Genomic DNA, 25727 nt, shown 5'->3' with positions numbered 1-25727 from the left:
CGAAAAAGGAAAAAACAGCAACACACAAAACTAATCTAAATACCTAACTAACAATCCTTCTGACGTGTGCCTGTAGCAATGCACTTCCGAGAAGTGAAAGAAAAGGGAAGAGCTGAAGTACGGTCACACACCTCGCTAATGCATGGGCGGAAGTGGGCGTGGCCGGACAAGTGTAGGTGCATTGTAGCGGATACAATAGGTGACAGGGGAATATCCCACTAAGAGCAGAGCGGGAGCTAGTACGAAATGTAACTGGATCCCTGGAGCACCATATAAAACTAGAAATGTTTGTCTGTGGTGCTCCTACCCTCCCACCACCTTCACTTTGTTTCAAAGAAGCATCCTCTAAGATCAATGTTGGTTCACTTTGTTTAATAAGCATTTGTAACTAGTTATTGTAGAGGTAATGTTGTACTCTACAAACTACCCGCTGCAGCTTTAAATTAACCAATAAATAGTCAAATAAATAGATTTTACTCACTGATCTGGTGCAGTGGAGGTTGAGAGACCCTCCTGGTTCTGTTCTGAGGGCTGGGCTCCGCAGGGTGGGAAGTCCCGACATGGGGCAGGGTGGAGCCTGACTGCATCTCCTTGAGGACCACCTCACTGGAGGGAGGGTTGGAGGGAGGATGGAGAGAGGGACAGGACGAGTCCTGGGTTACCACGGAGACCAGAGGTCGAGCGAAAGCCCCTAACAGACGACTGATTTTGTCCATCCTTCAGGAATGTTTCTCCTCTTCACTCACTCTTTTTAGCAAGTGAACCAACCGCAGATTCTGCAGAATTTGTCCTTTATTCATAAAACGTTTTTTCTTCTCATTCCCTCTCCTCCTCGCATTCCCCAACACCTGGCTTGTTAATTAACTGTTTCCAGTTGTAACTAGTTACAGTGAGTTGTAGCTAGTTGGCTAACAGCATAGTAACACAACAGTTTACAGAGTTGTCATCATAGCAACAACTCCCCTGCTGGCTTGGGATCAGATTCCACCAGAACCTTCTCTCCTGTCTCAAAATAGAACAGAATAGAAAATAATTTTGCAGTTTTCACATGGTAACCTGATTTGGTCCAGAACTGACAACTGTCCCGGCCGTTCTAAAGCTACTATACAGTTATGTAGAGAACCACAGCTGTTCTAAAGCTACTATACAGTTATGTAGAGAACCACAGCTGTTCTAAATCTACTATACAGTTCTGTAGAGAACCACAGCTGTTCTAAAGCTACTATACAGTTATGTAGAGAACCACAGCTGTTCTAAATCTACTATACAGTTATGTAGAGAACCACAGCTGTTCTAAAGCTACTATACAGTTATGTAGAGAACCACAACTGTTCTAAAGCTACTATACAGTTATGTAGAGAACCACAGCTGTTCTAAAGCTACTATACAGTTATGTAGAGAACCACAGCTGTTCTAAAGCTACTATACAGTTATGTAGAGAACCACAACTGTTCTAAAGCTACTATACAGTTATGTAGAGAACCACAACTGTTCTAAAGCTACTATACAGTTATGTAGAGAACCACAGCTGTTCTGAAGCTACTATCCAGTTCTGTAGAGAACCACAGCTGTTCTAAAGCTACTATACAGTTCTGTAGAGACCCACAGCTGTTCTAAAGCTACTATACAGTCCTGTAGAGAACCACAGCTGTTCTAAAGCTACTATACAGTCCTGTAGAGAACCACAACTGTTCTAACGATACTATACAGTTATGTAGAGAACCACAACTGTTCTAAAGCTACTATACAGTCCTGTAGAGAACCACAACTGTTCTAAAGCTACTATACAGTCCTGTAGAGAACCACAACTGTTCTAACGATACTATACAGTTATGTAGAGAACCACAACTGTTCTAAAGCTACTATACAGTCCTGTAGAGAACCACAGCTGTTCTAAAGCTACTATACAGTCCTGTAGAGAACCACAACTGTTCTAACGATACTATACAGTTATGTAGAGACCCACAGCTGTTCTAAAGCTACTATACAGTCCTGTGTAGAGAACCACAACTGTTCTAACGATACTATACAGTTATGTAGAGACCCACAGCTGTTCTAAAGCTACTATACAGTCCTGTAGAGAACCACAACTGTTCTAAAGCTACTATACAGATATGTAGAGAACCACAGCTGTTCTGAAGCTACTATCCAGTTCTGTAGAGACCCACAGCTGTTCTAAAGCTACTATACAGTTCTGTAAAGAACCACAACTGTTTTAAAGCTACTATACAGTTCTGTGAAGAACCATTTCTACTAGTATCCCACAGTAATTCCTGGACCACAGTGAAGAATTCTCTCTTGTTAAATAATCCATTCTGGCGTCGACCTCTGGGTGTGGAGCGCTGAGGACTGTGAGAAAGTAGGTCTCGCTCCCTCTCTCTCTGAAGCAAGTTTCAACCTGCCCAGCACTGGGAGACACCATTATCATGTAAACACAGTATACCTTGAGATCACACACACACGCACGCACGCACACACACACGCACACAGTATACCTTGAGATCACACACACACACACACACACACACACAATAAATAATATCAAGTCAGACCAAGCAGCCAACTGTTTAGCGAACATAACACAGCAACAAACAAGTGAAGAGGATTGATTAAAGTGTTGTTTAGTTTTTGCATATGAAATGTAATTAACTCTTTCAGCGCCGGAGTGATATAAGTCTAGTACGCCACCGCTTTAATCAAGACTGCGAGATTTGCGAGTGCTTAAAATATATCTTAAATTATAGCTATGGGTCTAATACACCCGTCGATTATCAGTGAGTTGCTTCCAGTCAACATCCACGAAACAGATTGTTTTTTCATCAGTTCATTTCCGTTTTATACCGTTTTGAATATGAGTATAGTTTGGGTGCTTCTGAGTAATTCCACGAAAAGACGCGATAATAGCCCTTCAGTGGAATACACTAAACAATAAACACGTTGTAATTTTTCGCCTGATTATCGAATCTTCCTGAAATCAACACTAGATCATCATTATTATCCTTCCTCATGCAAGAATGAAAAGAGCCCTGGACTGCGAGGCTCCCCCGCCACCTCCTCCCACCCAACGGCACACAGCCACACACGCACACAGAGACGGTGTCAATCGGGGTAGAAATAAATATCAGATCAACGATCAAATTTATATATAGTGTTCTTACCTTGTATCTGATGTAATGCAAAATAAATAATCCAATTATCTGATCACCATTCCAAACACTGCTCGTGGAGGTCCGTACCACATTACCGACCGTTACATATGGGCGGGCGGGCGGGGTTACTGTTCCATGCCATCGTTGTATAGACCTACCTCGCCTGAGTATTTAAACTCCGCCCACACGCCTCGGATCGTCCCAGAAAAGAAACTACACCATTCCCAATGGGGTGCAATACCAGCTGGAAGGCGTAGCCGGCGGTATTTGCCCTTTTGCGAGCTCAGACCCATTCCCAACGATAACATCAGGCTGGATGGATGAAAATGAATGGATATCGCTAATAAAAGAAATAACGATTAAAACCTGACTATACTCGTGATTGGCGCTCAAGCGATGGCGAGTTAACCCGACTATCATCGTGACTGGCGCTGAATGAGTTAAAGGTGCTATAGATAACAGCTTTTAGAAAGGTGCAGAATAAAAATATTGCTTTTCCCCCACAAAAAAATATTCAGGAATTAATTTATAATTTTTTTAATGTTTGCGGGTCCAAAATGAATGTTGCATGCATGTATCCATTCCCTTCGCATTTCCCCATGTGGAATGCACCTGATTGGATACATGACATGCTGGTGCTCTATTGCCACATCTAGTGGCTGAATGTTATCTACCTTTAATCAAATATTTGTTTATGCAACTGAACTAATGTGATTATATATATTTCTACAATTTTTTTTATCTTTTACACACACAAACGCACACACACACTTACTCTATCACACACATACTGTAGTCAAGCTAACTTAGTCACTTGGTTTGGAGTAACAGGTGCAGCTCAATAAATTAGAATATCGTGGAAAAGTCAATATATTTCACTGTATTGATGCAGTAATTTGTGCAAAAGGAGCCCCAACCCAGTACTGAACATGAACAAATTAAAACAAATAAAGGCTTGAAATATTTCACTTTGTGTGTAATGAATCTATAATCTATGAGAGTTTCGCTTTTTGAATTGAATTACTGAAATAAACACGATATTCTAATTTATTGAGCTGCACCTGTAGTGAATATAATAAATAAGTTCATGTGCACACTCTCTTGTACACAATTTTGCTCACACATGAATTCATACACACATGCTCAACATACAGTACCATCCCCCACAGCTTTCTTTCACACATGGACACAAACCAGAACAAAAGGAAGTCCCCTGATGTATCGGTGTTGGACCTCTTGTACAGTAAATGTCAAAGTTTAGTAAAGATTGATCTTTTATTTTATATATCCGAGGCTGAACATCCGTACTAGTCAATTACTGTTTTCCCACAGATAGGCGGGAAGCTTTGGGACCGTGAGCAGGAAATGTGAAAGGCTTTACAGACCAAGTCTTGGTGTCTTTATTATTTATTATTATTTTTATTCCCTCCGTTTTATTCTCTTATACTTTTATTTTATTATTCATAATTTGACTGTCTATTCCAGTGGTTCTCAACCTGTGGTACGCGTACCACCGGTGGTACTTGGGCCCCCGGCTGGTGGTACTTTTTGGTGGAAATTTTTTACAAATAAAATGTATTAAAATTTAAATATAATATTTTTTATTTCTTAAAAAATTAAATTGGCAGTCAGGCCACTGAACTTAGAAGCAGGCCAGGCCAATGTTTCTAGTTGTGGTGGGGCGATAGTTAGATAACCTAAGTGGGGAACAACCAGGAGATCACTGTGACAGAGAGTAATGCAGTCTAAACAGTCATACATCTTTTATTCAACTTCAGCCCTGATCATAACCATTTTTAGTTTTAGTTTTTTTGTAATGTCAAATAAAAAATGAAATACTCCCACTTTTCTGAAGAGTTGTTGTTAAATCTGACATTACAAAAAACTAAAAATCCATCAAAATCATCATTGACACATGCCTAGCCTGTAATAATCACCCCCAGAAAAATCGACTTTGCATTTGATATATTGAAAATATTTCACTTTTTGTGTGTTTTTTTTAACAATACTTTGTGATGCCATCACACAAACTGGCATTTAAAGGGTTACAATTAGGGATGCTTGATATTGTTTTTTTTACCGATATACCGATATTGTCCAACTCTTAATTTCCGATACCGATATCAACCAATATCAACCGATACCGATATATGCAGGGTGCCCCCCCCCCCCCCCCATTAACATTACATATCTCTTGTTGTGGAATTAACACAACATTATGCATACTTTTGACAATAAATTAAATCAGAATTTGTTCTTACTTGCTTGCCTGGGTAAATAAAGTTTTTTTTTAAATAATGTTTTTTGAAAACTGATATTTTCCGATATCACATTTTAATGCCGATATCGGCCGATAATATCGGTAGGCCGATAATATCGGACATCCCTAGTTACAATAAAAAAATGTATTGAATATGTCGTGGTTATGATCATGGGTTGAAGTTTAATAAAAGATTTATGAAAGAAAAAGTGGAAAAGAATTGCAGGAAATTAAGTGTTTGTAACAAAATAATTCCTGGCGGGGGGCCCCCAGACCCCCTGCTTAAAAAGTGGCCTGACTGGGGCTATATTTCACACTATATTTCCCAGCCTGAATTATTTCCCTTGTCCGGCCCTGCTTATGTGAGTTGTCAATGGACAACAACATGCTGTGTGTGTGTGTGTGAGTGAGAGAGAGAATGAAGTACAATTGTTTGCTGAGAGAGAGAGAGAGAGAGAGAGAGAGAGAGAGAGAGAGAGAGAGAGAGAGAGAGAGAGAGAGAGAGAGAGAGAGAGAGAGAATTAAGTACATTTGCTGAAATAAAGTTGTTCTTAATTTTCTCACTTACGACAGTATGTGAGAATGTTAGTTATTATGTTCTCAGTGCCCCTTGCATTGTATGAGAATTGTGTGCGAAGAGTTTGCTAGTTCTAGTGCTACCCCTTTGTACATTGTGGCTGTGTCTGACAAAAGTTAACAATAAATAATGGTATTAGATAGGAATACATTTGCCTCCTGCGTGAACTGTGCATAGCTGAATAGACTGTATTTTAACGTCGGTCATATGGTACTTGGAGAGCCAGCTACGTTCTCAGGTGGTACTTGGTGTAAAAAGGTTGAGAACCAACTCGTCTATTCTATTCTACTATTTTATTTCACTGCACTATTTTACTCTGTCTATTACAGATTCTAAACTGTCAGGTATTAACACATTCGGGGCCATTGGGATCCGTCTAATCTCACTCTATAAGGCCAGCTTAGTGTAACATTGACATTATGACAAAAACGGGCAAGCAGCGAATACGTCCTTGCACTCATTTCCTATGGGCAATGGGCCAAGTTAGTTTTTTCGACTTTATAATGCTGCAGTGATTTCCTGGCTGTTGCTAAAGAAGGGAGCTAGCCTGTACCAAGTCTTTGGGACCGAAAGAAAGTATCGAATCAGTAAGTACATACAATACGTCGTAATTAGTTAATTAGCAGTAAATGGTAAATGGCTGCTTTTTTATATAGCGCTTTTATCCAAAGCGCTTTACAATTTGTTACTCACATTTTTACCCATTCACTCACACACCGACGGCGGAGGCAACCATGCAAGGTGCCAACCTGCTCAACGGGAGCAATTAGGGGTTAAGTGTCTTGCTCAAGGACACATCGACACGCAGCGCCGGGAGGAGCGGGAATCGAACCGGGAACCTCCGGATTGCCAGACGACTGCTCTACCTCCTGAGCCACTGTCGCCCCCAGTAGGACCTCGTTCATTCATCCGTTTGTATCAATAGAGTATTAACTCATTGACCGCCGGGAATTAGTCGGGCCCCGTTCTAGCACTCCCACGCTTTAAAAGATAGGAGTGCGTCACCTTGTTTGTAGAGCTATAACTATATTCTATATTATAGCTATGGATACAATACTATGGCCCATTTGACATCACCTATCTATCGTTCAATATGTGAAAAATAATAAATGTTTCCATCCATACATTCCCGTGTTATACCGTGGTGAATATAAGTATCGTTTTAGTGTGGTCTGGGGTAATTCCCGAAAGGCTGAGTAATAGGCTTATACGTCAATTATACTATAAACGTTGCAGTTTCTTGCATGTACACGCTATTATTCCCAAATCAAATCTATATCATAGGTATTACGTTTCATCATGAATGCATGAAAGGGGGGGGGGTCCTTTCTGATTATTTCTGATTATAGCGGCATTCGTATTGAACACTAAAAACGCTCATCAGCCCGATCGGTATAAAAGCATTGCACGATCAAGCTAAAATTGATGTCAGATTGTCCTTACCCGTGATCGGGAGTATTCCAAAAATAATATTCCAATTGTTTGATCGCCATCTGGTACATCCGATGTCCATTTGGTCCACGGCATAACCCACCACAACATATGGGTCGGGGATATTTGACGCGCTTCAATGGAACCGGGAGAACCGCTCCATTCGCCCGACAAGGAAAAGTGAGCCCGGTGAGATTTGACCGTTGCACAGGCCAAGATACAAGGTTTCAAAGGGTGCTCGATACCACGTCTAGCTGGATGCGGCCGGTATTGCACTTTGGTAATCTCAGACTTATTCCCTATGGTAACACTGAGGTCCCCGGATGAATAATGAACAAATATAGAAAAAAAGGAAAAACGATCAAAAACGTATATACCGGTATACGTGGTTGGCGTTCAACGGTTGTCGGCCAAACACATATATAAACGTTGTTGGCGGGGATTGAGTTAACGGTACTCCTCCGTGTGTGTGTGTGTGTGTGTGTGTGTGTGTGTGTGTGTGTGTGTGTGTGTGTGTGTTTCATATGGGAGTTGAAGCTGAGTCATTGGCCATTGATTCACTGTTGGGGGTTATACCGGTATTTATTATGGACAGAAGTTGTCAAATCATTACTCGGCAACTGTCAACTGTCTGCACATGTGTCAATAGCGTATTAACATTACTATTTTACTGTAGTAGGGTTGTCACGATACCAACATTTTAGTTTCGATACTATACCAATATTAATTTCGATACTTTCCGATACTTTCGATACTTTTCCTCAAAATCAGGGAAAAACTCTCAGATGTCATTATTGTTCTTTATTTTAAAACACAACAATGAACAATGACAAGAATAAATAAATTAAATTAAAAGCAATGGCATTCAAAATGCTGGAGAACTTTTTTTGCACTCAAAACAGTTGCTGTACAAGGTTTCTGAACCCAGCTTTCACAACTGTATATATATTGGAACTTGGTCCATACAGATGAACTCTGCGACTGCCCTGTAGATCCTTTTATCATCTTTGGACTAATTTGTGTACTTTATATGCTGCTCAAAAAAAGGTTAGGTTGCTTCTGAGTGGGGGGAGTCACTCTGTGAGCCAAATGCACTTCTGTAGTTAAATAAAAATTCAAGGGGTAGAAAATATATGGTTGTATTATTATACATTTGTCATAGCAGAGGGCCTAATTAGTTTGAGATACCATATAACCTAGAAAACATTTTGATGAGTGAGACTGATTATAGCCTATCATAATCTAGAACTAGGCTATGTCATATTGTAGGCTGTTTAACAAAAGTTAAATAGATTTCCGTTGTCTTTATACAGTATGTGTAACTGAGGGGTATGGTGACCTGGCACCAAGGTCTCGTCCAATTGGAGACTATTATGGGATGTTCAGTAGACTAGAAGGGATATTCAATGCATATTGTACAAGGAATATACAAGGGATATCAGGGGATATCAGGGGATATACAAATACAATTAAATATATATATATAAATAAATATATATATTCGGTTTAATCTGATCCTTCAGAACAGCCGCCCCCTAATTGGTCCCAACCCAATTAGTTAAGCAGAGACAGATTAACCGCACTGTCCACCACTCAAGGGTTCGCTGTAAGGGTCAGTCAACTCACAAAGTCATAGGGTCATGGTCATCATCGATTGTGTCTGGGAGTCGGGGCAGTTCTATGAGCCTCGCCACAGGACGGGTGTAAATGCGCCCCTGGACGAGTACTTCAGCTGCTCGGACCTTGCCATCGGCACCGGTGATCACTTTGCTTACGCGGCCAGCCGGCCACATAGCTCTGGGTAGTGACTGGTCAATAATCATGACGACTGTTCCTTCCGTCAAATTGTCTCTCTCTTTTACCCACTTCTGGCGGGTCTGTAGAGACGGTAGGTAGTGCAGTAGGAAACTGCTCCAAAACTTGTCGGCTAATACTTGGCTGTACCTCCACATTCGTCGGCCGTTCGCTTCTTCAGGCCGGTACATTGTCTGGGGTAACGCGGGATCTAGCCGCCCCATCAGGAGGGTGTTGGGGGTGACTGGGTCGACATCTGCTACATCACTGGAGACGTAACCGAGGGGCTTTGAGTTCAATACTCCCTCAATCTCCGTGAGGACTGTCATTAGGACTTCTTCCGCCACAGTCTGGGCCCCAAGTACTGCGTACAGGGCTGTCTTTATAGAACGTACTTCTCGTTCCCAAGTTCCACCGAAGTGGGGTGCGTTTGGGGGGTTGAATTGGAAGTCAATCTGGGCTGGAGCGAGGTGGGTCTTAAGTTCTGGGCCCATAGCTTGGAAGCTCTCCCTCAGCTCTCTTTCTCCGCCTTTGAAGTTTGTCCCGTGATCGGACAATAATGTAGACGGTTTTCCTTTCCGTGATGTGAATCTTCGGAAGGCCATAAGGAATGAGTCTGCGCTCATGGTCGGAAGGAGCTCGATATGTATCGCTCTGGTGGTCATGCATTTGAATACAATACCCCACCGCTTCTCGGTGCCTCTTCCTTTCTTTATGTGCAGCGGGCCAAAACAGTCCATGCCTGTTGAGTGGAATGGCTTGTCGCCGAGTCGGAGGCGACATGGAGGTAGGTCAGCCATCCGTGGTATGCTGGGCTGCGCGCGCCACTTTCGGCAGTCTAGACAGGTTCGCTGGAAGCGTCGCACCGCCTCTCTTCCTTGAAGTATCCAGTAACGACGTCTGATTTCCGCGAAGACTCTCTCTGCTCCTGCGTGGTGTACATCCTCGTCGTATTTCTTTATAATCAGCTCTGTGACCTTGTGTCGGCTGTTCAATACGATCGGGTACTTAATGTCATCCGGTAAATTGGGGGCTCTCCGCAGGCGACCACCCACTCTGATGAGGGTATGTGTGTCACTCTCGGGGGCCAGATGAATCAATCTGCTGTCTGATGGGACGGGCTTTCCTCCCTGTAGACAGTCTGGTTCATCGGGGAACGAGTCTCTCTGGGCTCGTTGCAGTAGAAGCAGTTCTGCTTCCTCGTAGTCAGCTGCTGACATATCAGCGGGGGACTTAATCTCTGGGTGGTGCCGCAGGAATGTCCGTTGCTGCGCACTCTCTATGGTAATGCAATCGTCTATGTTGGGGTCTGCGGAGACAACAGTGCTCAATCCACAGAACATGGGTTTCTTATTCTCAGCCTCCTCGTCACTTGCTTCCCTCGGGGTGGGCGTGGGCCAATCTCCTTCCGGGAGCTTGAGGAATGCTGGTCCGTCACTGTAGATGTTACGACGGGTTAAGTCATCTAGGGACATTCCCCGGGTGATGACGTCCGCTGGGTTGTGTTTTGTATCAACATAGCGCCAGTTTGCTTCTCCGGTTAACTCTCCGGTTAACTCTTGAATCTCAGTGACTCTGACTCCCACGAAGACTTTGTATTTGCATGAATCCGATTTGATCCAGGCGAGTACTGTCGTGGAATCTGACCACAGGATTGTTCTATGCACCGGAATGGTGAGCTCACGTTGGATGAGCGTGGCTAGATGCGCTCCTGCGAGGGCTGCGCAGAGCTCTAGACGTGGGATAGACTGTTGCTTGCGTGGGGCTATTCTCGAGCGGGCGAGGATGAATGCTGTGTAGATCTCTCCCCCCTCTTCTTGGGCCCGCAAGTAGGCTACTGATCCGTAGGCGACCTCGGAGGTGTCACTGAAGACGTGTAAATCCATTTTACATGTCTCTGGCCTCACCGTGGGTGGGAAGTAGCTTCGGCGTATATTAACGCCTGGGAGTGAGTGGAGTTCCATCTCCCACTCTCTCCAGGTGGATTCAAGGTGTGCGGGAATGGGGTCGTCCCAGCCCTGGTCCTTGTCCCACAGTGCTCGTACAATCATCTTTGCCCTGGTGGTGTACGGTAGTATACATCCTAACGGGTCATATTGTCGGGCGAGTGTTCTGTACACACTCCGTCTGGTGGTCGGTATTGCCGTCGACCTTCCCTGCTCCGTGGTCAGGGGTTTGTGTCTATAGTGGAGCGAATCTGTTTTGAAGCGCCACACTAGTCCTAGTGTCATCTCTTGGGCTTCTCCTGGGATTGTGGCCATCCAGGTCTCGCTGCTCGCTGCCTTGTCCTCGGAGGAGAGGCTGCGCAGTACGTGCGGATCGCTGCTGGCCCACTGCCTGAGATCAAAGCCGCCTTTGATCAGAGAGGCGCGGAGTTTATGTAGGAGAGCCTCGGCTTCTTCCTGGGTCGAAACGCTTTGTAGACAGTTATCTACGTAGAAGCTGTTCTTCACACTGTGTCGGACCTCTTCGTCCGCTGCTGGGTCCTCTGCGACATGTCTCTGTAGTGCAAATGTAGCACAGCATGGGCTGCATGTAGTTCCGAAAGGGAGGACTTCCCATTGGTAGATGGCTGGGTGCTCATCTCCTGGCCTCTCTCTCCATAGGAACCGCAACAGGGGCTTGTCCTCCTCTACTAATCTCACCTGCAGGAACATCCCTTTGATATCCCCGCTGATAGCCACCTTGTCCTGGCGGAAGCGGAGTAGTACGCCTAGTAGGGAGGGGCCGAGTGTAGGACCGGGCAATAGCTCTTTATTCAGATTTTGGGATCCGATCTGGTAGCTGCAGTTAAACACGATGCGGTCTTTGCCGTTGTGATGAACCTTGTGGTGGGGCACGTACCACGATTCAGTCGTCTGGTCGGCCTCTTTAATGTCAATCTTTGTGACGTGTCCCGCTGTGATGAGCTTCTCAATCTCAGCGCGGTATACACTTTCTTGGGCGGGGTCCTTGGCTAAGCGCCGCTCTGTGTTTAGTAGGTACCGCTCTGTGGCGTCTTTCTTTGCGTGAAAGGTAGGCATCCCTTCCCGCCGCAGGAGTGGCGTGGCGTATCTCAACACGCCGCTGACTGGGACTCTCTTTGTTCCCGTCTCGAGGAGGTTAATGGCGTAGATGTCGTCTTTAGAGCGAATGTCTTTCTTTTCGTTCTTAAAGGGCATTTGTTCTAAGGTCCATAGCCTCTCTACATGCTGCAGGAGTGCGGTGTCTCCCTCTGTGACTCGGGAGTGGAGACAGCTAGTGGCTGTGGTTCGGTTGAGAGATTTGGCGAGTGGGCCTTGGAGAGTCCATCCTAGGCGGGTCTCGACTGCTGCAGGACAGCCTCTGGGTCCGGTATGAACCCGGTCTATCGGGACAATGAGGTCTGCATGGTCGGAGCCTATCAACAGTGTCGGGGTAGCACCGTCTATGAGTGGGATCGGTAGCTTGCGTAGATGTACATATTTCTCCATCAGCTTGGCTACGGGGTATGTGTACCGCGACAGTCCTATTTCTTGGCTGGTGAAAGCGTCTGTAATCCTGTACCGTCGCTCGGGCTGGCCGCTTGCTGCGATAGAGAATGAGACATTCTCGCCCTTTATCGTTTTCAAATCTCTTCTTATTGTCCGAATTGTCATTTGGTTTTCGCTCCCCCGCAGCCCTAGCTGGGCCGCAGCGGACGCGAGCAGAAGGGTCTTCTCTGACCCGTCATCAAGGACGGCGTAAGTGTCCATGACTTTATTCTGGTAGCTCAATGTCACACGGACTACCTTTAAGAGCACTCTGGCTCCGCTGCTGCTGGCGGGGTCGATGTACATGACGCTTGCTTTGCTGCTTGATGGTGCGGGTGGAGGCCGCCGTCTGTTACTGTCGTGGAGTATGTCCAGATGGGCTCCATCGCACCGACTGCACTTTTTCTTTAAGCGGCATTCGGCTGCCATGTGTGATCGCGCACAGCGAAAACAGCGTCTGTTGGACTTTATCCATTGACTCACTTCCTCTGCATTCATCTTGGGGAATGAGTCACATTGTGACAGCCAGTGTTCTTTCTCACAGTAGGGGCACACTATCTTCCACTTCTCCTTTCTTGAGGGGGTACTGTGGCTCCTACTGCTTGGCACTGACTCCGATTGGTGCATGACAGTCACCGATCTTCTTCCATCATTTAGTCTCCTGGTTCCTTCTCTGGAGCCAGGGGTGCTCCGTCCGAATGTATCTAGCCGTAAGCTGCTGACTTCTCGCCAGGAAGTCGGCTAGATCGAGGAGGTTCGGTTCGGGGCCATTAGGGTCTCGGTGGTCTCTCTGCCGCCTAAAGCGCTCCTGTCGGGCGGGCGGTAGCTTCTCCAAGATCCTCTCTACATTTGAGTTGGCGTATAGTTCATGCCTACCCTTTTCCCTCTGCGCTCCCAGCATCCCTACCAGGGACTGCACTCTGATGGACAGGTCGTCCAGTGCTCGATTGTCTGTTGCTGGGGGTAGGCGGTCGATGTGCCTGATCTCCTGGATCACGTAATCCCATATACGTCCATATCTCTGGTCCAACGCTACCAGCGCTGCGGTGTATGGGGTCGTGGAAGTGGCGTAGGCGAGCGCTATGTTGTGCGCGCGGGGTACCTTTAAATGCTTCAGTAGTATCGCGTATTTATGGCGTTCATCAATGACATCCACCAACATTGTCTCCAGACACATGCGGAGCTCCGTATACTGGGCCCGGTTCTCCTGGGTGAAGTCTGGTACCATAGGTGTGCCAATGTATGACGCGGATTGTTGATACATCGGCGAGCGTTGGGGGAGAGGCCTCCTAGGCGAGTCTCCTCCTGCTCCTTGGCGTGGGCTGGTACCGGCTGTGTACCATGGCCCGCTGGTCCAGGTGCTGTTCCTCGGTGCGGGTCGTGCGTCGTGCTCACCCGTGAATAGCGTCGGGGGTCTGTAGCGCAGCTCCGCGGGGGTATAGCCTGGGCTGTACTGGACCTCCTGGTCCGGTAGAGTACTGTGCTGTCGTCGGGCGTGGTTCTCCTCCTCTTCCTCTTCGTCTTCCGTTAGGTCATCCAGGGCTTGTAGTCTCTGATTTAGCCTCTCCGCAGTGTATGCTGCTCCTTCCCGGTGGCTGGGTCTCGCTTGGACCGGTTGGGGAAGGGGGTCTGCGGGGGGTATAAACCTCGTCTGTTGGTCAAGTTCAGGGTCGCTTACTCGGCTAGGGGATGCCGCCCTGGAGTGATGTCTAGACGAGTTCCTGGAGCCTCTGGTGGAGGGAGGGGGTGTTGTCCTTCTGATCAGCTGTTCTATTAGTTGCGCTTGTGCTCTGTCGCGCTCGGCTTCGCGCTTGGTGAGATCCGATTCTCTCTGGGCACCGGTGGCGGCGCGCTGGGCGTCGGCCTGGTCTCTTGCCATATTCTCTTCCATCTGAATGCGTCTTATTTCCAGGCGTATGTGCTCTTCTTCGCTCCGTTGCTGTATCTGCAATCGATCGCGTTCACCCTGGAGTCTATCGCGTTCAGTAGAGGCTTTCAGGCTGACGAGGAATGCCTGCTGTAGTGTCCTCTCTGCCTCGCTGGGAGAAGACGGTTGTATAGGGGAGCCATCCCTTGGGGTACTCCGTGCGGAGTCTTGGAGGTCTATCTCCACGGTGCTCTCCTCATCTTCTTCCGTGCCGAGTTCTCTCTCGGTAGTGTTGTCTTCCTCCCGGGACTCGTCGGGGACTACTTCTTCGGTATTGGCGGGGTGTAAAGTCATGTCTGGTTCCCCCTGGTCCCCACCGTGAGCTGGGTCAGTTACGTTAGAACCCATAGGGGCCTCTATGGTCGGGGTAGCCTGGTCGTTAGGGTTAGACATAATTTTACTTTCTAGTTTTACCGCGTTTACTGTTGGTAGAAGACTAGGTTGTTGACTGACAGCGTAAGCCTCTAGGTACTGAGGGAGCTGTCGTTTGCGCCGCGGGCGTTGTTGGTTAGGAGGATCGTTTCGTGGAGTGTTCATCATAGGCCATTTTAATATTAATAACACTATATTAATATTACACTGATTACCCTCCGGCTCGAAGGACCAATTGTAACTGAGGGGTATGGCGACCTGGCACCAAGGTCTCGTCCAATGGTAGAATGGAGACTATTATGGGATGTTCAGTAGACTAGAAGGGATATTCAATGCATATTGTACAAGGAATATACAAGGGATATCAGGGGATATACAAATACAATTAAATATATATATATAAATAAATATATATATTCGGTTTAATCTGATCCTTCAGAACAGTATGTATGAACCATTAATGGGCAATTGTCAAATGTCTCTGTATATATCACGTTTGTGACTAAGCCATAGAGATGCTGTGTTTACTAGCTTTCAGCACAGAAGTTTAGGCTGTGTATAGCTTATTATTAGGCTTTTCAATTTATTTTCTATTCTTGCGAATAGCATTGTGGACATTTTCTAATGCTCGTATAAGGAACTGTAGTCACGAGAGCCAGCATAGCTCGTCCAACGAACGTTGGCATCAATGACATGACCACAGCACCGACAGGAGCCACCGCAGCACGCAACGCCAGCCACCACAACCATCGACAATCGCAGTGAGGATCTCCACCGATCAACGTCAGCTAGCCAGCCCCAACCACAGCTCGCCAGCCATACAAGCCAACGCTAGCCGAGTCCACTCCACGCAAAATGTGCTAGCCAGCCAACGCCAATCAATAAAGATCCCCACTGCAACTGCCGATGGTTATGATAACTAACTAATCGCAGTGAGGATCCTTATTGATCAACGTCAGCTAGCTAGCACACCCCGCACAGAGCAAACTTGGCCAACGCTAGCCCATACAGCCAGCGAACCACAACTCCAGCCAAAGCCAGCTAGCCAACGCCAATCAACAAAGATCCTCACCGCGACTGCCGATGGCCATTGTTACAAAGGGTCAGATTAAACCGAATATATATATTTATTGCTTGATATCCCTTGTATAATATTTGTATATCGTTTGATATCCCTTGTATATTATTTGTATATATACACGGAATATCCCTTTACCTGTGCACAAACCAGAGTAATATTCGCTCTCCTATTGGACAGCGACCCCCAGGCGCCAACGACCAAGCCCCCAACGGCAAGTTCAAAGGCAACTCCGGGCATGTCGAAACATGCCCAGAGTCTGCGCAGTAATACGAGACAGAACTGAGGTTGGCACTAGATATTCACCTTACGTATAAATACGGCACAGGTGTAAACAGCAGTAGTCTTACCAAACCCTTAATGCCTTCACCACGCATACAACGTGCAGTGAAGTGAGCAACCTTGCATCTAAATAGAGCATTGAGAACCGCGTGCGAATAGAATGCTAAAGTGTCAGAGTTTAACGCAGTAACGTTGAGTTCGACTTAATCTAATGTGAAGTAATAGTCGATCATTTATACTATAATATATAGTGTATCGTGCGGCTACAGTTCTTCAGTGACCAGCATTACCATCGGTTCGTCGTGTATTTAGCTAGTGCACTTATCCAGGCTGTGCGGCCTAAATCCGTGCCCACACCCGAGGAGTCCTAGGCGAGAACCGTTGGATATGTACACCGGAGAACCTACACCGGCGACTGCAGAACCATTTCTGGTTGGATTATATTGCTTTGGGACCGTGACCGCTGGAGAAGAGTACCGTCGATTCCACTGTCGTTTGGGATTTACCCCCGTGAGGATCATCACTCGGGCCCGCCTCTAGGAAGAGGCTGGCTAGCTGTCGTCCATGCTGTCGAGCATACTGGATTATAGCTGTTGCTTTGTCTGCTGATCAAGGGAGTACATGCACCTATTCCTCGTTGACCCAGACTTTGTACCCGAACATTCCTCTACCCCTACCGGCCTTATACCCCGGAGGGAACCCCCCAGTGTCTCCAGCTGGTACCAGTGTGCCCTATGTAATTGCTATACCACAGGTGGCGTCAGCTTAGACCCATCCTAGTATTCATACTATTCTCATTGACTTATGCTCTTGACTGACTTTACGTGTGTTCTTCGCCATACAAGCGCGAGCCTAATTCTCAATCTGTAACCTAACGTTGCTTAATAATAATAAATACCCTCCAAATAGAACTTTATGTGTCAATGCCGTATTCTTGTGTGGGTGTTCACCATATATATTCATGTACTGTATGGCCAGTAATTAAAGTACATAACTAGTAGTGGTTTAATATATCACAATCTTTAATACAGTCAGGGTATTTCTTATTGATCCATGTCTCTAGTGGGAAGTGATAGGAAGATGACCATCCTCAGTGGATGGGGCATAGGGTGGGGATTGGAGAGTGGGTATAGAGGAACTTATAGTAGGACGGGTGGGTTAGGGTTTAGAGTAGAAGGAGGGGGGGCTGTAGCTGGGGTGGTATTTTTATGTGTTCTATGTACTGTTGTCTTATATATGTGTAAGTGTTCCTCCTCTGAACTCCTGGGATTGACCGTCCGGGCCCGCCGGGATCGGCACCTCTGTACTCAGCCTGGCTGCACGGGTATGTTCTCTACGCACTTATACAAGCTCGACCATGGCTAAATTGAATATTTTAATTTGGAACGCAGGAGGGCTTAACGCCCCACACAAGCGTGCCAGTGTCCTTTGGCTATTGAAGAGGAGAAATATTGACCTTGCTCTCCTTAGTGAGACGCATTTAATGGTAGGTGACGTGTCAAGACTGGCAAATCGGCAATATCACGTTATCTCCTCATCCTCAGCCGATGATAAGACAAAAGGAGTAGTCATAGTTACAAGACGTAACCTTGATATCAAAATCTTGGATGTATGGTCGGACACGGATGGAAGGATTACTATAGCAAAAGTTGAATTCTTGCATAGGAAGATGGCTATAATAGCATTGTATGCTCCTAACACATTTGATTCAGCGTTCTATAATACAATCACGAAGAATATGTTGGAACTTAATGGATACGCTCTCATTGTGGGTGGCGATTTTAATGCGTGCTGGGATGCGGAGATGGATAGGTCCGGGACCTCTGAAACGAGCGACCAGAAACGGGCCTCTGAGGCCCTCAGGATGTGGGCCAAAGACACGGGGCTCACAGACCTCTGGCGCTTATGCAACCCCACCCTCAGAGATTACTCTCACCTGTCAGCCAGACACAAAAGCTTCTCTCGAATTGACTATGCATTCGCGTCCCCTAATATGTTTGATAGTTTCGATGTCTCATTGGTTCCCTTGGCTCTCTCAGACCACAAGGGGATTTTCCTTACGGCAACCTTTGGCAGGCTCTCCGCAAGAGCCCCCAGATGGCGTTTTAATTCGACCTTGCTAAAGAACGATGACTTCTGTTCTGAGTTCAGGAGTAAACTAGCTGAATTTTTGCAGATCAACGTTGGCACGGTAGAAGACCCTAGGGTCCTGTGGAACGCATTGAAAGGATTCATCAGGGGTCATGTCACACTATTTGCCTCCAATTTGCGAAAATCCCGGTCAAAAAAGCTAGAAGGACTGGAATCATTATATGCGGACCTATACGCATCCTTGCAAACTGACTATAATGAACGACTAAACACACAACGTAAGATAGTCAAAAAAGAAATAAACTCCATACTTAAACAACAGTCTGAGTTCTTAATACATAGGACAAGACAAAATTACTATTTTCACGGCTCCAGACCTAGCCATCTATTGGCAATGAAAATACGCTCAAATGATCATTTCTCAGATATCCCCTCGATTAGGACGAGCCAGGGTGCAGTCACTACTGATTCGAAAAAGATCAATGACACTTTTAAAGAGTTTTACTCACAGTTATATAGCTCAGAGGGTAATCTGGATGACTCTAGATTTGAATCGTTCATTGGCGGGCTTGAGATACCCCACATTTCTGAGGAAGAGGCCAAGGAACTGGGGAGACCGATTACTCTCGTAGAATTGAGGGAGACTATTGTTGAAATGCAGAGGGGTAAGGCGCCAGGCTGGGATGGTATTCCACCCGAAGTGTATTTAGCTTTCTGGGACCAACTGGGTCCATTGATGCTCGATATGATCAATTACGCTATCGAACAAGGGGAGTTCTCAAGAGATGTCAATATGGCGTTGATTTCTTTACTTCTCAAAAAGGACAAAGATCCCAATGATTGTGGTAGCTATAGACCCTTGAGTCTTCTCGGGGCCGATTTAAAGGTGTTTGCCAAGGTGCTGGCCCGTCGCCTGCAGAGATTTATGTCTGTATTGGTACACTGCGATCAAACTGGTTTTATCCCGGGGCGTCTGGCTGCAGATAATCTTAGGAGGCTGTTGCATGTAATCGATAACAGTAAATACAATACAACTCCATCCACAGTTCTGTCTTTGGATGCCATGAAGGCGTTTGACAGACTTGAGTGGTCATACCTGTGGAAGTTACTTGAGGTCATGGGTCTTGGAAAGAGTTTTATTCATATGATTAAAGTCCTGTATGCCTCGCCGTCTGCGATGATACTGACAGGCAAAAACTGTTCCACACTCTTTCCAGTCTCCAGATCTTCTAGACAGGGTTGCCCTCTGAGCCCGGGACTGTTCGCGCTTTCCCTCGAACCTTTGGCCCAATTTATTAGGCAATCGGAGGACATCGTCCCCATAATGGTCAACAATACTCCACACAAAATTGCTCTCTATGCGGATGACCTGCTGATTTTCATGGACGACCCCTCCCGGTCGGCCACAAAATTATTGAGGATAATCGACGACTTTGGTAAATTGTCAGGTTTTAAGATTAACTGGAACAAATCAGCCTGCCTACCTCTTAATGAACTGGCCAAGGCGGTACGACTACCAGCTGATATCCCCATAGTAGAACATTTTAAATACCTGGGCATAGAGATATTCCCCACGCTGAACCAAACTACTAAGTACAACTTCACGGGTACTTATGATAAAATACGCCAGGATCTAGACAGGTGGTCGTCCCTTCCTAACTCCTTACAAGCCCGGGCTTCCATAATCAAAATGAACATCCTGCCTAGGATAAATTTTATTAGCTCAATGCTCCCCCTGCCCCCTCCAATAGACCACTGGCGCAAGGTACAATCGATGGTATCTAAGTTTGTCTGGAATAACAAACGCCCGAGAATCAAAAGGGCTACTACTCAACGTAGGAAACAAGATGGGGGCCTCGCAATCCCTGATTTTAAACTTTATTTCTGGTCCTTTTCACTGAGACCTCTGATGTGCTGGCTAGACCCTGTAGAGGCTGTATCGTGGCGCTCCTTAGAAGCGGCGGCGGTGTCTCCGCTAAGATTGCAGGATGTAGTGTACTCCACTGTCTCTATTGCGAAATGCCGGCTGAGGTATGGACCGATCATTACTCACGTGATCCAAACGTGGCGTAATGTACAGAGGTCGTGTGGGGTTAAATGCCCTTGGCACCTGGACTCTCCAATTTTTAATAACCAGCAATTACTTGTTGGACACAAGCCGGTTAATATTCCTCAATGGCAAAGGAGGGGAGTGCATACTCTGGAGGATATTTATGATAAGAACGGCCTCCGTGCGTTTCAGGACTTAAGAGAATTTTATGATCTTCCCGGCGAGTCCTTCTTTCTTTACCTTCAACTAAGGTCAGCACTGAGGGCGCATGGCGTACCGTGGGCTCAAGCTTTGCAACCACACCCCTTCCTCAGGCTCATAGTGGACAGAACGACATCCAGAGGGTTTGTCTCAGACTTTTATACGCTCTTAATTCAATCCACGTATAAAAATTTATCATTGGATACAATCTGGCGTGTGGATATCCCGGAGTTGGACCCCGAATTTGACTGGGATGATGTTTGGGCAAATGTGGCATTATCTTCCCGCAACCCCAATCACCAGCAAATTAATTTTAATTATATTCATAGGACCTATCTTACACCTAGGAAGCTATTTGCTATGGGACTGATAACCGACTCTCGGTGCACTTTGTGCTCTCAAAAGGCCACTGGCACTTATATGCATATGTATTGGGATTGCCCACCAGTGGCCCGTTTCTGGAGGTCAATAACGGACAAACTTTCAGATCTGTGTGGCTTAACTATCCCATTCACAGCTGTTACGCTACTCCTGAACGATATAACGACACTACCCGCGTCCGTACAACTGAAAAGGGTTGTCCTAGCGGGCGTCACAGCAGCGAAGAAGCTTATAGCAATGAGATGGAAGGAGCCTGAGAAGCTGACAATGATCAACTGGTCCCTAACTCTATTGGATGTGATTTATCTTGAGATATCCACGGCTCGGGTGATTGGGGTAGGGCAGGCTGGCATTGACCTGTGGTTCGCAGCAGCTGAGAAGGTAAAGACCGCCGTGTGCGGCTGAGCGGGGTTGGGGCGCTTGATCGGGGGGGTCCGGCGGTCTCTGGGGAGGGGGAGGAGGAAATGTCTTGTCTGTCTTGGTTTTTGTCTTGTCCTTCTTAACTTTGGCTGGGGGGATTTTAGGGGGGGTAGGTATTTAGCTATTCTGCGCTATATGTCAATTCACATGCCATCTCCCCAAGGGACTAATATTGGCAGACTGATTGACCTGTCAACCAACTTGGAAGAGGAATTTCTTTCTTCTTACACTTTACCGTCTGCGAGTTTGGCAGTCTTGAACATGTGTAAGGGACCTAGGCTATCTACAGTAAATCTGCGACAACACTCTCATAAACAATCTTTTAAGTCACTCCACTTTGTAAAGGTGGGGAAAGGTTGCCATGTCTTGAAGACCCCTTTTTGTTATTGAAGTAGCCACCTATATTTGATAGGTTGGACGCTGTTTCTTTTTTCTTTTTGTCTTATAATTTATTATTCTGTATTATTGTTGTTATTCTCCTGTGAAGTTATGTTTTTTGTTACTGTGGTTATTGTGTTGTCCTGTTTCATGTAATTAATAATAAAAAAAATTGATCAAAAAAAAAAATACAGTCAGGGTATTGTAACCCCTCAGTTACAGCCATGACAACCAACGTCACGCACTACAGCAGCTCCCATCAGCACTGCAGTCGTGCCACCGATGCAAACACTCGCCGGACGAGCCATGCCAGCTCCCGTCTCAACTAGAGTTTGTTGTTCTTCATTCCAGAAGGTTGCTTCTGGTAAACTAGCGCAACGTCACCACTGACAGCAGCGCTGTGCTCCAATAGGAAGGCATTCGCATGCATAAATGAATAAATAAAAAAATAAAAAGTACAGTTTTTTCCCAAACGCAGTATAGTATCATTTTTAACACTCTAGTACCGCGGTACTATACTAATACCGGTATACCGTGCAACCCTATACTGTAGTGTTTCTGCGTTTTGCCTCTCTCTCTCTATCTCTATCTCTCTCCCTCCCTCTCTCTCTCTCTCTCGCTCGTTCTCTCTCTCGCTCTCTCTCGTATTAGCACTCGCGTCACATCAACCTGTTGCAAAATACGTACCACGTGTATTCCTATCCGTGCAATAATATTCACAGGGGGATATATTGTCGTTTGAAACAAGTTACCAATGCATTGTCCCGTGGGATTATGCCCCCGCGGCAAAATTAATTAGTCTCCCTCTCTATCTCCCCCCTGTCAGTGCAGACTGTGGGTGACTGTCACTCAAAGCGCATTGCGAGTATGGGCGGAGCCCAGCCAAAAACAGCTTGGAATCTGGAAGTGCAGAAAATGCTGCTCTAGACCAGTGGTTCCCAAAGTCGGGGTCGCGACCCAAAGGTGGGCCGCGAGCAGCCACGGATGGGCTGCGAGATGATTAAAAAAAAAATAAAAAATAAAAAAATGATTATTTAATTTTTTTTGTCAGGCCACTGAACTTAGAAGCAGGCCAGGACAGTGTTTCTAGTTGTATTCAAAAATTCTATTATATTGTATTCTAAAATGTGACTATATGGTTTTATATTAACTTAATAAATAAACAAAAACGAAAAATCTATTTATTTCAACGAACATTTCAAACTAAATAACAGATTATGCACATAAAACGCTGAAAACAACCGAAGCAACAATAGTATTTTAATGAGGCTATTATTATTATCATTATTATTTTGCAACAAGTTAGCCCTCTCATAAATAGCACATATAAATGAATAACTAACTTGAACTAACTTAATAGGATTGAAGTGATATTTGGCTTAAAAAAATCGGTCGCCTGGCAAAAAAAAAAGCCAGACGATGTGCATTGGGCCGCGGCTCTCTGACGCCTTATTTTCTGGGCCCGCCGCCCCGGCCTGAAAAGTTTGGGAACCCCTGCTCTAGACTACTGTAGAAATACAAAACAATGAATTTTTGGAAAAGGTGTTCCATAGACTCACAGGAATTGTGTAAAATTGCCCAAATAGTGAAAGAAATAGTAAGATAGTTCCCCTTTAAACTGTGTGGGTATCAAGCAAGAACGACTGTCAGGCTTTAAAACTGTTTATACAATGGCATGCAAATATCTTGACTCCGATTGGCTGAAACAGTCAAGTTAGCCCTTGTTATTTCGTATAACACACTCCACGTGACCCCAGATCCCTCCCACAACCGAATAACTTTTTCTGAATGAGTCCGCCATAGATAGACGAATGGAAGTATGAATAGCCTTTGAACGAATCCTCCAAAAAAGATAGTCAACTGGAATATGTTAGTTCGTTACACATATGATGGATTGTGTAATTGGTTTGTCATGACCCATTGTGAAAAAAAATAAAAATCACAAAATAAATTAAAAAATGCTGTAGATTTTAAAACATTTTGTCAGACTTTGATCTACTATTCAGCGTTTTCCAAAATGGGTCGCGGACCCGTTTTTATTGGGTCGCCAATTGGCAGAGTAAAATGCATAACAATCAGGCATGTTGGAAGGGGGGGGTGTGGCAGCTTCAGTTACTGCACAAAAGTAAAACGGTATTTTTATATACTGTAACATATATATAATATAAGTTATAAGTTTATCCTGCTCAAAGCACTTGACTTCACCATTACACTGACACACTTGTAAATACGTTAATTCTTGTTAGATTGCCCGACTGTATTATTTTCCTCGTTGTGTGAAAAACTACAGAACTTTGCGTCTGAGGGGAGTGGCCACTGGCTGAGTGCTCTCTGTCTCGGGTGTCTGAGGGGAGTGGCCACTGGCTGAGTGCTCTCTGTCTCGGGTGTCTGAGGGGAGTGGCCACTGGCTGAGTGCTCTCTGTCTCGGGTGTCTGAGGGGAGTGGCCACTGGCTGAGTGCTCTCTGTCTCGGGTGTCTGAGGGGAGTGGCCACTGGCTGAGTGCTCTCTGTCTCGGGTGTCTGAGGGGAGTGGCCACTGGCTGAGTGCTCTCTGTCTCGGGTGTCTGAGGGGAGTGGCCACTGGCTGAGTGCTCTCTGTCTCGGGTGTCTGAGGGGAGTGGCCACTGACTGAGTGCTCTCTGTCTGAGGGGAGTGGCCACTGGCTGAGTGCTCTCTGTCTCGGGTGTCTGAGGGGAGTGGCCACTGGCTGAGTGCTCTCTGTCTCGGGTGTCTGAGGGGAGTGGCCACTGGCTGAGTGCTCTCTGTCTCGGGTGTCTGAGGGGAGTGGCCACTGGCTGAGTGCTCTCTGTCTCGGGTGTCTGAGGGGAGTGGCCACTGACTGAGTGCTCTCTGTCTGAGGGGAGTGGCCACTGGCTGAGTGCTCTCTGTCTCGGGTGTCTGAGGGGAGTGGCCACTGGCTGAGTGCTCTCTGTCTCGGGTGTCTGAGGGGAGTGGCCACTGACTGAGTGCTCTCTGTCTGAGGGGAGTGGCCACTGGCTGAGTGCTCTCTGTCTGAGGGGAGTGGCCACTGGCTGAGTGCTCTCTGTCTCGGGTGCCGGAGAGGAGAAGCACAGACAACATGAGAGGAGAGATGAGACGCACCTAAATCCATTGCGGGGTGAACCTTTGCCGAAAAACATTAATATCTTTGGAACCGTGTGTGTTAAATTGTATCTGAATCGGGAGATGATCTTCTCTCGTCACAATTGAAATTGTATTTCTCCGTCGTGCAAAAGCTGGCTGGCAGTCTCATTGAATAATATTTCACTGGATGTCCCGGACCCAATGGAAGTATGGATACTGTATATTCGTAACGAATAATTTAAAAAAGATACAGTCAACTGGAATATGTTAGTTGTTTACACATATGTTGGATTATGTAATTGGTTTGTCATGACCCATTGTCAAAACAATAAAAAATTGCGGGATTTATATGAAGTTTGTTGTTAGATGGCATGCTTTGTAGCATCTCCCTCTGCTTCTAGACACGGAGGCAACTTTATTTTTATTTTTTTGAAATAAATGGTTTTGTAAATAAATGTCCATTATGCTTCGATTACTGTGTGTTTATTGTATAGCAATAATGTTGGGTGAATTCGGCCATTGTATAAAAACATTACATCACTTGAAGTCGTGTGTTATACGAATTAGATCATGCCTAGGGGGGTCTAACGACCCTCCGCTGCACGTCGGGCCCAACAACCACCCCTAGGCGTGATCTAATTTGTATAACACACGCAGTCGCGTGATGTAATGCTTAAGTAGGACCCAGGCCTAGAACTGCGCCCTGAGAGAGGGAACTGCACCCCGAGAGGGAGGTTTGCCCTGAGTGGGAGGTTCGAAGG

The 25727-nt window shown here is 45.9% G+C and overlaps 1 protein-coding gene across 1 annotated transcript in view; it reads right to left on the bottom strand.

Moving 5' to 3' along the window:
- The window catches only part of arap1 (ArfGAP with RhoGAP domain, ankyrin repeat and PH domain 1), a 283086-nt gene that overhangs the window by 230704 nt on the left and 26655 nt on the right, over window positions 1-25727 (bottom strand). The window contains 1 exon segment of the mRNA XM_084308436.1: window positions 482-606. Coding sequence (XP_084164562.1) covers window positions 482-606 — 125 coding nt within the window.

Source organism: Notolepis coatsorum (genome assembly GCF_963971535.1).
Source record: "Notolepis coatsorum genome assembly, chromosome: 1".
NCBI classification, from domain to species: Eukaryota; Metazoa; Chordata; class Actinopteri; order Aulopiformes; family Paralepididae; genus Notolepis; species Notolepis coatsorum.
This window is presented reverse-complemented; position numbering and strand designations above follow the sequence as displayed.